Here is a 12,302-nt window from a genome sequence, read left to right as displayed (position 1 = left end):
CATGCGTTTCAACAAGTGTTGGACCAGGCTCTCTGTTAAGCCAGCAGCTCCCAGTTGGCTCCTGCAGACCACTGGGACCACACCACCATGAGAGCCAGTCCAAAGCTGTCCACGGGCTAACAATCAGCACCTCTTTCACAGCATCTTTACAATGCATGCAATTAAAAGTTGGATAACAAGGAGGAAACACTAGCAGCGGTCCACCGTCCCAATGAAACTGAGTCGAATCATGGTTTATAAGCTCTTGGGAATCTTTCAACTTATGCATCTTTTCAATGATGCTTTTATCTGTGATTGATCTTTGTTTATTTATTTATTTTCATCTGCACTGTGAAGAAGTGAGAGTGTCCTGGGTTCGGCCAGGACAGGGTTAATTTTCACCGGAATCCAGGAAGGGAATCCAGGAAGGGACACAGCCGGGCGGGCTGACCCAACCTGGCCAACCAGAGCAGGGTATTCCATACCATGTGCCGTCATGCGGGGTTCCGGTAGGGGGGGCGGCGCGGCGGGGTGGCGGGAACTCTCTCGCGGCTCGGGAGCGCCGGCGCCGGTCCTGTCCGGGAGAGGGGCTCTCTGGGTCGTGCGGTTTGTGTTGTGTTTTCTCCTCATCTGTATCGTTGTTGTTCCTGTTCCCTTTGTTTGCTGTTCTGTTAAACTGCCCTTATCCCGACCCACCAGTTTCTGCCGCTTTCTTTCCATTTTCCTCCACACCCCAGCGGGGGGAGGGGCGGCCGCGTGGCGCTTTTGTCACCGGCTGCAGCCAAACCAGAACAGAGAGGGAAAGCTGAGATATGGGAGACTTTTAAACTCAACTACGTTTTACAAAATCTGAGATGCTGGTAGATGAATGATGCTCCCTAAACACATTCACACACACACACACATCCTTTCCAGGTGCATAAACTGGGGCTTGAAGAAGAGGTCATACTCTTCCAACTTAGGTATCTCAACTGAGAAATCCCAATCCAAAGTAGATAGATTTTCAGAAATGTCCAGTCTGGGCAGATGGGCAGCAAACCAGATTACTCACAGGGCACTCTCACGTGAGAGCTTATCTTTAAAATGTTGGTCCATAAATGGCTCTCTGCAAGGGCACGCAGTAGTTCATTGGACTAAAGAGTAAAATTCCAAGTTCCTAGGTGTCCTCTGGCATGATCGTACCCCAGAAATATGGTTCTTTGAGGAGTTATTTCAGGGATTCTGTAATTTCAGACCGAAATACAGAACTCCGGACTTGAAAAATCAGCAGATTCCTCCACCATAACTTGATCCGGTGCCCAAAAGCAGTTCCATTCGCTTGGTCTATTGACTCCCAGCATGACAGCCTGGGACTTTTAGCACAAATACACACTTGGAGCAGACCGGTCTGACCTAGGGAATCTGACCTCAGAAGTACCAAAAGCCGCTCATGATATTGGTTAAGAAAAGCGATGTAGGGATCTTTAACCCATGAGTCCTAATGCCAGAAAAATAATTCAGTCAACATTTAACTGTTTAAAAAGAGCAGGTGCCTGTTGTACTTACCTTGCATGCTGAAATAGAAATTAAACTGTTTGAAATGTTGGGTTTTTTTAGGAGGAGAGAATTGAAGCTTTTCCATGTCTGCTCCAGTCCCGCTCCATAACTCACCAGGTACCGTTAAAAGGAGAGGACCAATATTGCAACACCACTTGAAAATCACACCTACAACCTTTATAAAACCGGTGAAACTTCCTCAGGAAGGGTGGGCTTTGCTCTTTGAAAGGCAGCCTTGCCATGGCGAATTTGTCCTAGGCTGCTGGGCCCTGCGCAGCCATGACTTTTGGGTTTGTCACCCTATTCCAGCTCCAAAGGCGCCGCGCTAACCTGCCTCGCCACCGGCTGATCCCGCCATCCCTCCAGCTCCCAGTTCCCCTTGAACTTCAACGGGAGCCTCAGGTGCGGGGAGGAGAGCCTTTCATGGATTAAACAAATGGAGCAAAGCCGTAGAGAGTGTACATCTACAGTGGGCACATCTGCGAGCGTATGAGCACGCGTACGTGCGCTTGTACGTGCAGAGGTACAGGGTGAGAGGAAATGGTAAAACACCGAGATCAGTCGCTGGGAAATGTATCCTTTGCGAAGCTGAGCTTTGCGCAGCAGCACAACGTATATATCCTTGATTTCTGCATCGTTTCTGTGCCGTGGTCCAAGAGTATTAGAGGATACGTTTCTGTTCTAAATTACATCTGGGTAAATCCAGAGGAATTCCCCTGAGCCACGTTTACCTCGAAGATTTTGCCGACGTGGGGACACTCAGGAAAATAACCCAAATTAGCTGAAGGTGAGAATTTAAAAGTGGATTAATTAAACTGCATGAAACCCCTGTGAAGGTTGTTCTTATTCAGAATTCAGGTGGTCTTGATTCAATTTAATTTAATACACTTTGGAAATTAATTCAGATTAATTGTCCTAGCAGTTGTTATGTACCTTTTCTAGATTAACACTGGGGTAATAAAATGAAGCGTAGCCCACTGGCTTCGAGATTATTTTTAGATTTATACCAGGAGGCTCTGGAGAGAGATTGTCCCCTGTGTGTCCAGAAGCCAGTGCTTCGCTAGTCAAGACAAAGGAGGGGAGGATGTTTCTGGAAATAGATAAGCAATATTCTTTTAGCTTTGGGGGGAATTTGTTTCAAGATCTGGTAATAAAAAGGAGGTGACAACACAGCAACAGGTTAAATAGCACTGCTTTTGAGCCCAGAGTAGGGACCCCACAGACTCGCCTTCCCCCGGGGCCTGATCCTGCACTTGGGATATTCTTTTTGGGAGGGGGCAGGGGAACAATATCCAACTCTCCTAATTCCAGACAATCCGATTTTGCAAGCCTGGAGCCAAATGAAAATCAAGACTATGGTAGAGAGGGCCTGCCGTATAAAAAAAAAAACAAAAAAACAAACCTGCTTTAAAGGGATAACTGCTCAAAATCTACTCCCTAAAGAAGGAGGCTCTTATTAAGGGTTTCTTCTTAAGATGTCTGCCTGAAGGCTTCTTCAGAAGGGATTTAATCATTTATAACTCAGAGTTTGAAGCCCCCCCCCCTCCTTTTTTTACTGCACGGTAGCTCGCAGGTCCTGCTCCTACCTCCTTCCAGAGAGCTGGGGCAAAGGGTGGGGGGACAGCAGAGGCGACGTGTGCCCCCCCAACCCCCACAGCCTTGCCAGGCTGGGGACACTGCAAGGAGCCCAGCCAAACAGGGAGGCGAAAAAAATCAGGGCTTCTTAATCTGCTTGGCATCAGCCAAACACTGCTGAGGTCAAAAAAATGCCCCCCCCAAAAAAAAACCCCACCCAAACTTATTTCTGAAAGGTTTTTGGCAGTTTTGCGTGTCTTTCTCTGAAGCACTGGGCACTGGTGAGGTGGGATCGGACTGAACTGGCTCCTGTCTGCTAAATCCTTTTTGCATACTCAGGTTTTGAATGTTAGATACAGCTATAGGAAAAAAAAAAAAAGAGAATAAAAAAAAAAACAAGAAAAGAAACTTTCAGTCGGTCTAGAAAAATAAACGCAACCTCCAGGGTATCGGAGCCATGATAAAACGGTGACAACGCTTGCAATGTAAATAAGAAAAAAGTAGAAATGTTAGTGGGATGAAATTTAGGGAATGATTTGGGGGTGTCCAGCCCGGACCCCCTCAAAACCATCCCCCAGGCACCGCGATTTGGGGTAAAAAATGCTTAATGGGGCAGTCGCTGCTGCGGGAAATCTGAAATCCTTGCTCCGCCACTGTCATCCCGGGACAAGCCCGCGGTCACTGCCGGTCCTCGGGGGCAAAGCGAAGGGAAATTCTTCCCCCATCACCCCACCCCAACCCTCGGTTTTGCCGCGGTGACTCCCGAAGCAGCACCCAGACCGCAGCGCAGAGGCGAAGCAGCGGACTGGGGTGCGGGGAGAGCTCCGGTACCGGTGGGTTGGGGGGGGTGGAGAGCATCATCCCAACCCCCCGGCACCTCGCATCCCCGGGGACCCCTCCGGAGAGGGATCCGGCCCTGCGGACCCCTGGCTTCACGTATCAAACCAAATTTGCTGCTCGGGCAAATTTGACCTGTTTCTTGGCCCAGATACGTTTTGAACGCTTTCTCCGTTAATTTATCTTTTTTTTTTTTTTTAATCTTTTCTTTTTTAAAGACGGGGCGTGGGGGCTCCGCGGTCCCCAGAGCATCTCTCCCCCTGCCAGTAAATTTATCCAGCTTCTCCCTGAAGAAGAGGGTCGGGGGGTCCCGCGTATGCCCAGGACTCCTCTCCTCCTCATCCCAGCTCCTTCCCCGATGGGGGGGGGGGGGGGGGGTGTGTGTCCCACAGCGGCCAGGACAACAAACCACTCCTTTTTGGGGGTCAGGACCCCCCATTTTCAGGGGGACACACACGGTCTCCTATCCCCCAGCACCTTGGGGTATGCGCGCAGCGCAACCACACAGACTGCAGTACTCCTCACCCCGCAGCCAACTAAAGTCTGTTCTCTTAATGAATTACTAATGAGTTAAAATTGGACAGCCGGCTTAATTAAAGCGTAGAGGCAATGTGTTTGCCACATTGTAATTGAACTCATTAGGGCTCCGGCTTTGTGTTTTTTTGTGTTTTTTGTGTTTTTTTAAGCAGCCGTCTTGTGCCGCAGGTCGGGCGGTTGGTGGGAAGCGCTTCACTGGGGGCGGGTGATCGTGCCCCCCCCCCCCCCCCCCCAGCTCCTGCGGGAGGTAAGGGAATGGGGGGGACACGCACTCCCCTTCTGCCGTCCCGCAAAGCGCTGACGGTTGAGCGGTGCTCGCTTTTTTGCGGCGAAAGCAGGGAAAATTTGAGGGGGGACCGGGGGGGGGGAAGCAGAACCCGTCCTTGCAACAGGGTCTGTCCTCCCCCCCAAGATGGGGGGGTGTACCCTGCTTCCGTCCTCCGCAGCCGTTGGGGCGGACCTGCCCCGGGCTGACAGCGGGATAGGGGTGGCCCCTGTTCCCATCCACCCACCCCTTGCCCTCCCCGGGCGATGGGAGGGGGCCGGAGAAGGGCGGCTTCTCCTCGCCGCTTGCAGGGCTCTGCCTGGCTGCTAGAAGGCGTCCGAGACCCGACCCACCCGCGGCACAGCCGCCGCGACGCAGACGGGAGCCAAACTTGACGAACCCCTGCGGAAACACCGCGGAGCGCGGCCCGGTGCCAGCCCCGGTGGGGGGGGGACGGGGAATCCATGGAGCTCGGCTGGTCAGGTAAGCCGAGGGGCTGCAGCGGGATAGGGTAGGGGGGGAACCTCTTGATTTGGGTCTGTTCTTTCCCCTCCCGGAGTCAATAGCGATGTCGTTTGCTGTCGCGATAGGTCGTGAGGGGAGGGGGGGGAAGGAGGCTTCCCGACACGGGGTCGGGTTTGGCGGGAGGAGAGGAGCCCCCCGCAGGTTTCGGGCTGCGGCGGAGGGGAAGGGGCGATGGGTTTGCGCCGCGCCTGCCCCTTTCTCTCCTAGATATACAGCTATTTTTTATTAATTTTCCTCCGAAATCATGAACTTCGGGCCGGGTTTGGGGATCGGGCTGGCTGGTCCCCAAGGCCAAAGCGGGGCTCCGCCGGGGGGAGTTGGGGGGGGGGGGGCGCCAGCAGCCCCCTTCCCCGGGCACCTCGGTCTCACCTGGGAAGGGGCTGATTTTTTTTTGGGGGGGGAGAGGTAGGATAAGTAGCAGCCAGCGACCTGGAGAGAGGCATCCCCTCTGCTTTGTCACCCCGGGTTTAAAAGCCGGGGGAAACGATAAATTTATGGGGTTTTTTTAAATATTATTTCTTACTGGCTGCACCCGCAGGGCTTTGAGGGTCCGAGAGCTGGAGGGGAAGCGGGGAGCCCTCGGGAAAACCCTTCTCCCCCCCTCCAAGCCCTTGCTCGACGGGCTTGTTGCACAGCTCCCGCTTGTAGTGGTCCGTACAACCCGTCGGAAACGCCTTACGTAGAGCCGACTTCAGGGAAAATGAGCCTGTAGTAAGAGCATCCTCCCCGGCAAAGCCGCTTTTTTTAACGTAAACCCGGGGGGGGGGGTGTGTGTGTGTGTGTGCGGTGGTGGGAGAGGAGAGAAGTTGGATTTGGTTGTGGAAAGGAGGGAGAAGGCGAAGGGCCGGACCCCAGATTGGGGGGGGGGGGGCTGTCAAAGAGCGCAGTAGCGTAAAAGCCAAACCATTCCCAATCCCCATCGGTTGTTTCTTCTTCGTAAAACACAACTCTACAGAGCAGGAAGTTACTGCAAACATTTATCAATAATGAATGAATCTCCTGTAATAAAATACTCGCGTAATTAGCTCCAGTCAAGTACCGCGCATTACGCCAAGGCTTTTGCAACTCTTTGTTGAAAATTCGACTTGGCTAAATCCTCTCAAACAGCCTTTGAAAAAGCAAAATAAACTCCCAAAAACCCCGACCCGGGAGCAAACTGCCACCCAGCATTTCTTTCACGCCGCTTCTGCAACCCAGCCCGTAACTACTCCTGAAATACAACGGCGAACTCTTCGGTGAATTCAGAGGAGTCATTAACATTCAGCTTTAAGTGAATGTTAACAGTAAATAAAGAAATCGCCCGACCGTAATAGTCGCAGCAAAGCAATAATAAACCGGTGGGTGGTCATCAGTAATGATAAATGTATCATTATTGCTGCGTGTTGGGGGATGGGGGGTTTAGGAAGCACTTCAGACTTTTTAGTGGCGAGCTAAATTCGTTTCTTAGCCTGGGAAAGGAGGAGGAGGAAAGAAAGAAAAAAGAAAAAAGCGCCATATAATTTTACACACAATTTAGGTGAAAATGAATTTAAATTTGTATATTTCATTTTTAATTTCAAAATAGTAATTAAAGCTGGTTCATTATATCTCCTCGGAAAGTCTCCGCGCTCATCTTAATTGCCTGTTTCTACAGTCTGCTTTCCAAGGCGCCCAAGGTTGCTGGGTTCTGCAAGGCGCAAAATGGAATTATTTACTGACGTGATGCCCCATGGTGTCACGTTTCCCTCGGAAGTTTGGGCTCTCGCTGGTCCCTACCGCACCCCTCGCTTCTCCCCCGGGGAAGCCGGTTACTGATAGAAGGGAATTTAAATTCTTTAATGCTTTAAATACTTCGAAGCAGGCGCGTTGCTGATGGAAGAGGTTCAGGGCGCTGTATTTTAGGGGTTTGAAAGAAGGGGGGGGGGGGAATGAATAGGTGAGGTGGTTTTCGTTTGGGAGGTTTTTTTTTTTTTTGTTTGGGATTTTTCCTTCCCGGGGGGGTGGGGGGGTGTTAATTTGCCTCCACCTAAACTTGCAGTTCGCTTGCTCCCTGCCACCCCATCCCCAAGCAGGACAGGAATCGACCCAAGCGCTGAGGAGCAGGGCGGGGAGCGCACATCTCCTCCCCGTCCCTTCCCGTACGATGAAATTCAATGGGAAAATAAAAATAAATCGCATTTATTTGGGGGTTGCCGCTTCTCTCCGGGAGGATGATGATGCTGGCGGGGGTACCCGCATCTCCCGGCGAAGGTCGTCTGCGCGTACCTTCGGCCAGGAGCACCTCGGGTTTGGGTCCCTCGGAGAGAATTAAATTGGGAAGAGACAAAAGATGCCGTTCCTGGTGCCTTCCCTTCAGCCCCCGCGCTCTTTTTCAGCTACCGGAGGGCATCCCAAAACCCCCCAGAAAAGCCACATCCCTAAACTCTCCCGGTGCCTTTAAAGAGCTGGGAAAAGATCCTTTTTCCCCTCCCGTTCTTCTGATTAGAGACGCATCTTTCCCAGGCGTCTGAAAAACTCCGCGCAGATCTCTGCCCCTTTTGTTGTGCCTAGCTGGGTTATTCGAGAGCGGAGACAAAAGCCCGAAGTGATGCGATCTAAATGAGCTCCGGGCTTTTCCAGATGGGACCACCTCTATTCCAAACGCTCTCTCTGCTTAATATAATAAAACGCGATTTAAAAAATAAAAATATTTAGAAAAGAGCTTCGCTTTAGACCAAACGGCGCAAGCGAAACCTACCCCGGAGGATTTTAAAATCCTCTTTTGCTGCCTAAATTTCGTTAGGGAAGCGGTTTTATAACGATACCTCGCGTGTCTGCTACTTCGCAGCGGCTGCGAGTTGCGGCGGAGGGGCGGGAGGAGAGGATGGAGCCGCGCTGGGGGTGGTTTTCTGTGCGGTTTTTTAAACGCACCGAGGTTCTCCCGCTCCCCGTGGCCTCCCCGCTACCGCGTTTAAGCGCCGGGGGAAAGAAATAAAGGCGGTGAGGGTGGGGTTGGGGCTGTTTGAACTTGGCCGCTGGTCTCAGTCGCCCGAAGCGATGCCCGCAGCGAGGTGGATCCGCTGCTGTCGCCTCCTGCTCCGAGGATGAGTCGCGATAGAGAGGGTGGAAGAGGGAAATAGAGCCAGGATTCGTGGTTATCCCTTCCGGGAGAAAGTTTGTCCATCTTCCCCCTCGGGAGGTGACTCCAACCCCGCCGTCGCAAACGGAACGAACGGGGATAACCGGAGGCGGTATCGCGACAGGAGCCCGGGTCTGCAGCTACCCCCGGGGAGGGTGGGTGGTGGGTGTAGACACCTCACCTCAAGTCGCGATTCCTCTCCTGGGGGTCCAGGCCGGGCTCCGGGTGGCTGTGGAGCCGGCGATGGGGTCGGCGCTGGCCGGAGCCCCCCCGGGGGGCATCGCCCAACCCGTGGGGCGCCTGCGGGACGCGCCCGGGCCGGACCGGCCTTTCTCCGGTAAACCGAGCTGGGCCCCCCTCCCCGCGCCCGGGTCGTGCGGCCCCACCGGGCTTCCCAACATGGGGGGGGGAGGAAATAAGGGCCAAGCAGGGTACATCGTGGCCCCGCTTCAAGGAGGTGCTGGGTGAGTGTCCGGTCTCCGTTCCTACGTCGGAGAGGTCCGCTGGACCAAGGGCCGTCGGTGGGGCTGCGGGCAGACACGCGGGGTCTCGCAGCCCCCCCCTTCCCCTCCGTGGGGACCACTACACCCAGCCCCCGTGGGTTTTACCTTTCCCTATACAGGAAATTGAGGAAGCCCCTTAATCATTCCAGCGGGATTCAAGGGGGGGGGGGGTGTCAAGAGCACCGAGCAGGCGAACAACAAAAAAGTTTAGTTTTTCTTTTCGTTTATTCAGCACGAAATAAAACGCGGGGGCCGGCTGGCGGCTCCCCGGGACGGAGCCTGAGCTTTCAGCCTCTCCCGGGCTGCTAGGACCGAGCTCCGGGGGCGACCTCGTTGCAGGAGCTTCGCAAAAACCCGCTCACCCCTTTCGCCTCCCCCGCAACCGCTTTTCCTCCCCTTCCGAGGCCGGGCTCGGAGCCCCGGTTCTCCCCGGGAACCGTCGGGGAAAAAGCAGCGGGCGGTCCAGGGGGAACCTCGGGGACGCTGGCACCCATCGCTGGCAGGAGGAGGGGGCTTCTCCCTAAAAAACCTCAGCCCCCCCCCCCCCCCCCCGTCCCTCCTGGGTGCCGAGCGGGGAGCGAAGGCGAGGAGGGGAGATTTTTTCTCCTCGGCGCGGTGATAGATCACGCAAGGCGTGACGCGGATTTAAGCAATAAAACAATTTGAATCAATTAGCTGGTGGAGGAGAGTTTTGAAGTGTAAAATTCATTGTCAGCCTGGCTGGGAAGCGTTGATTAAAATGTCACCCGTGTGAGACTCGCAGCTATGGCTCACAGGGTGCAAAAGAGGGGAAAAAGTGGGGGAGGGGGCAAGGGGGGACCCCCTGTGTGACAGCGACGGCACGGGGGGCCAGCGGGGTTTAACAAGAAACGACAGAAGTAAGAAGAAGTGTGATTTTTATTTGTTAATTACTTTTTGCTTAAAGTTAGCGAGGACCCGAGCGATCCCGGGGTTGGGGGGGGGGGCTCCGCCGTTTCGCTGCCCCGGGGTAGGGGGGGAAAGCGGAGAGAGGCGGTGAGCTTGAGCGTGGGTGTCCTGGGAAAGGTCGGCGCGGGGATTTTTCGCCTGGATCTTTGATGCCCGGCAAAAAAAACCAAACAAAACCAAATTTTTAAAAAAAGGCAGGGGGGGAGAAAACCCCCAAATACCAAGTTTTTTGTAGCTAAATGTGCCGAAAGGTTTGGTATTGGTCGTGTGCGTGGAGACAAAAAGAGAGATGGAAGCATTTTTGTAAGAAAATCAATCGGAGGGTTATGAGGAGACACCCGACGGTGCAGACGTCCTCCCCGTCTTAGCTAGAAGGGAGTTTTTGTTTCTCCTTTTCCCGTTTTTTAGCCGGTTCCGCAGTTTTCCTCACCCGTGCGAGCGGTTTCGGCCTCCCCGGTTCCTCCTGCGGAGCGGCTCTGGGGACCCACGGGGTGACCGGTGGCTTTTCGGGGGCCGACGGTGAAAAATCTACATTATTTACTTCACCGTATTCACTTCCTTTGGAAAAAAAAAAGAAAAAAAAAAAGGACGCAGACGCGGCAATGCTGCAGATTATTTGCTTTTTTTTTTTTAATTTTTCGCCTTCCTTAATTGGGGGCATAAAGCAATTATAAAAATATATATATATATATGTTTGCGCCGTGTTGCTCTTTGTGGGAGGGAAATCCTTGAGTCCGGATTGTTCTGGAAGTGGTTTTGGTGAATCGCCCCAGTGTGTTTGGGTGGCAGCAGCTCTCCGTGCCCGTGAGAACACCGTTGTGGCGAGAAATTAACTTCTTCCCCCTCTCTCCCCCCCCCCCCAAAAAAAAAATTTCGGACAGATCGGTTTAAAAAAAAAAACAAACTCGTTTCCTAAAAGACGCGGTTTTCATATCGAGCGCGTTTAGGGCTTTTTTTGGAAGCGATCGCGCTCAGAGCGTGGGGAGGGGGTGAGAAATAAAGAAAAAAAAAGGGAAAAAAGGGCAGAAAAAGCCAAAGGGCGTCCCCCGCCTTGAGCCGCTCCGTCCCCTCGCCGGGAACCCGGTGGGAGCGGGGCCGGGCCCCGGCCCCGACGAGGCATCCCCACCCCACCCCCCCCGCTGCAGGGAGGGAGGGGGAAACCAGACCCCCTCCCCCCGCCGACGTCACTGTGCCCACGCGGGGGCCAAGCGCGGAGCTTCCGCGCTCGCAGCCGCCGCACCGAGGGCCAGGGATGCGGGACACCCCCCACCCTCACCACCCCGCACCGGCGGCACGGCCAGACCGCGGAGGTAACGGGCGGCGGGAGGGTGAGCAGGAAAAGAGTCGGGACTTTTCTTTCTTTATTTCGTTTTTATTTTTCTCCTTCCGCGCTTTTCCCGGGGCCGTCGGGGTGGGCAGGGTGCCTTCTCGGGGCAGCGGGGGCTTTTGGGGGGGGGGGGGGGGGGGGGGGCTGGGGTAGCGCTTCCCCGTGCCGGGAGACTCGGGGGGGGGGGGGTGTGCTTGCGGCGGGACCCCCATCCCCATCCTCATCCCCGGCTGACGGTGCTGTGTCCGTCCGTCCCCTCCCCGCAGCTGGAGCAGAGCAGCCCCCCCGGCGCTGAGGAGATGGCGACCAGCCCGCTGCCCGGCCCCACCGACATCTTGCTGCCCTCGCCGTCCAGCGCTTACCCTCCGGACCCCATGAACCAGCCGAGGGCCGGCCACGCCGCCATGAAACCCAACCAGGTCGGGCAGGTGATCCTCTACGGCATCCCCATCGTCTCCCTGGTGATCGACGGGCAGGAGAGGCTGTGCCTGGCTCAGATTTCCAACACCCTCTTGAAAAACTTCAGCTACAACGAGATCCACAACCGTCGGGTGGCCCTGGGCATCACCTGTGTCCAGTGCACGCCGGTGCAGCTGGAGATCCTCCGTCGGGCCGGGGCCATGCCCATCTCCTCCCGCCGCTGCGGCATGATCACCAAGCGGGAAGCCGAACGGCTGTGCAAATCTTTTTTGGGGGAGAACCGGCCCCCCAAACTGCCGGATAATTTCGCATTCGACGTGTCCCATGAGTGCGCCTGGGGCTGCCGCGGGAGCTTCATCCCGGCCCGTTACAACAGCTCCCGGGCCAAGTGCATCAAGTGCAGCTACTGCAGCATGTACTTCTCCCCCAACAAGTTCATCTTCCACTCCCACCGCACCCCCGACGCCAAGTACACCCAGCCCGACGCCGCCAACTTCAACTCCTGGCGCCGGCACCTCAAGCTGACCGACAAAACCCCCCAGGACGAGCTGGTCTTCGCCTGGGAGGACGTCAAGGCCATGTTCAACGGCGGCAGCCGCAAGCGGGCCCTGCCGCCCGCCCCCCCGGCCCCCCCCCGCCGCCGCGGCCCCCCCCCACCCGCTAGGCTCGGTGAAGGCGGCCGCCGTGGGGGGGGGTTTGCTGAGCCCGCACCTCCTGGCCGCCCCGCCGGAGCTGCACCAGAAGCGGCCGCGTTTCGGGGAGGACGAGGAGCTG

General features: G+C 55.1%; 1 protein-coding gene across 1 annotated transcript in view; it reads left to right on the top strand.

Moving 5' to 3' along the window:
- Nucleotides 1-11,407: 11,407 nt before the first annotated feature.
- The window catches only part of LOC142365633 (SKI family transcriptional corepressor 2-like), a 34,151-nt gene continuing 33,256 nt past the window's right edge, over nucleotides 11,408-12,302 (top strand). The window contains 2 exon segments of the mRNA XM_075446616.1: nucleotides 11,408-12,160; nucleotides 12,162-12,302. The exon segment at nucleotides 12,162-12,302 is cut by the window's right edge and continues 255 nt beyond it. Of these exon segments, the coding sequence (XP_075302731.1) occupies nucleotides 11,408-12,160; nucleotides 12,162-12,302 (894 nt within the window).

This window comes from Opisthocomus hoazin, chromosome W (assembly GCF_030867145.1).
Source record: "Opisthocomus hoazin isolate bOpiHoa1 chromosome W, bOpiHoa1.hap1, whole genome shotgun sequence".
NCBI lineage: Eukaryota > Metazoa > Chordata > Aves > Opisthocomiformes > Opisthocomidae > Opisthocomus > Opisthocomus hoazin.
The sequence above is the reverse complement of the archived record's forward strand: the minus strand, read 5'-3'. Positions and strand labels throughout refer to the sequence as shown.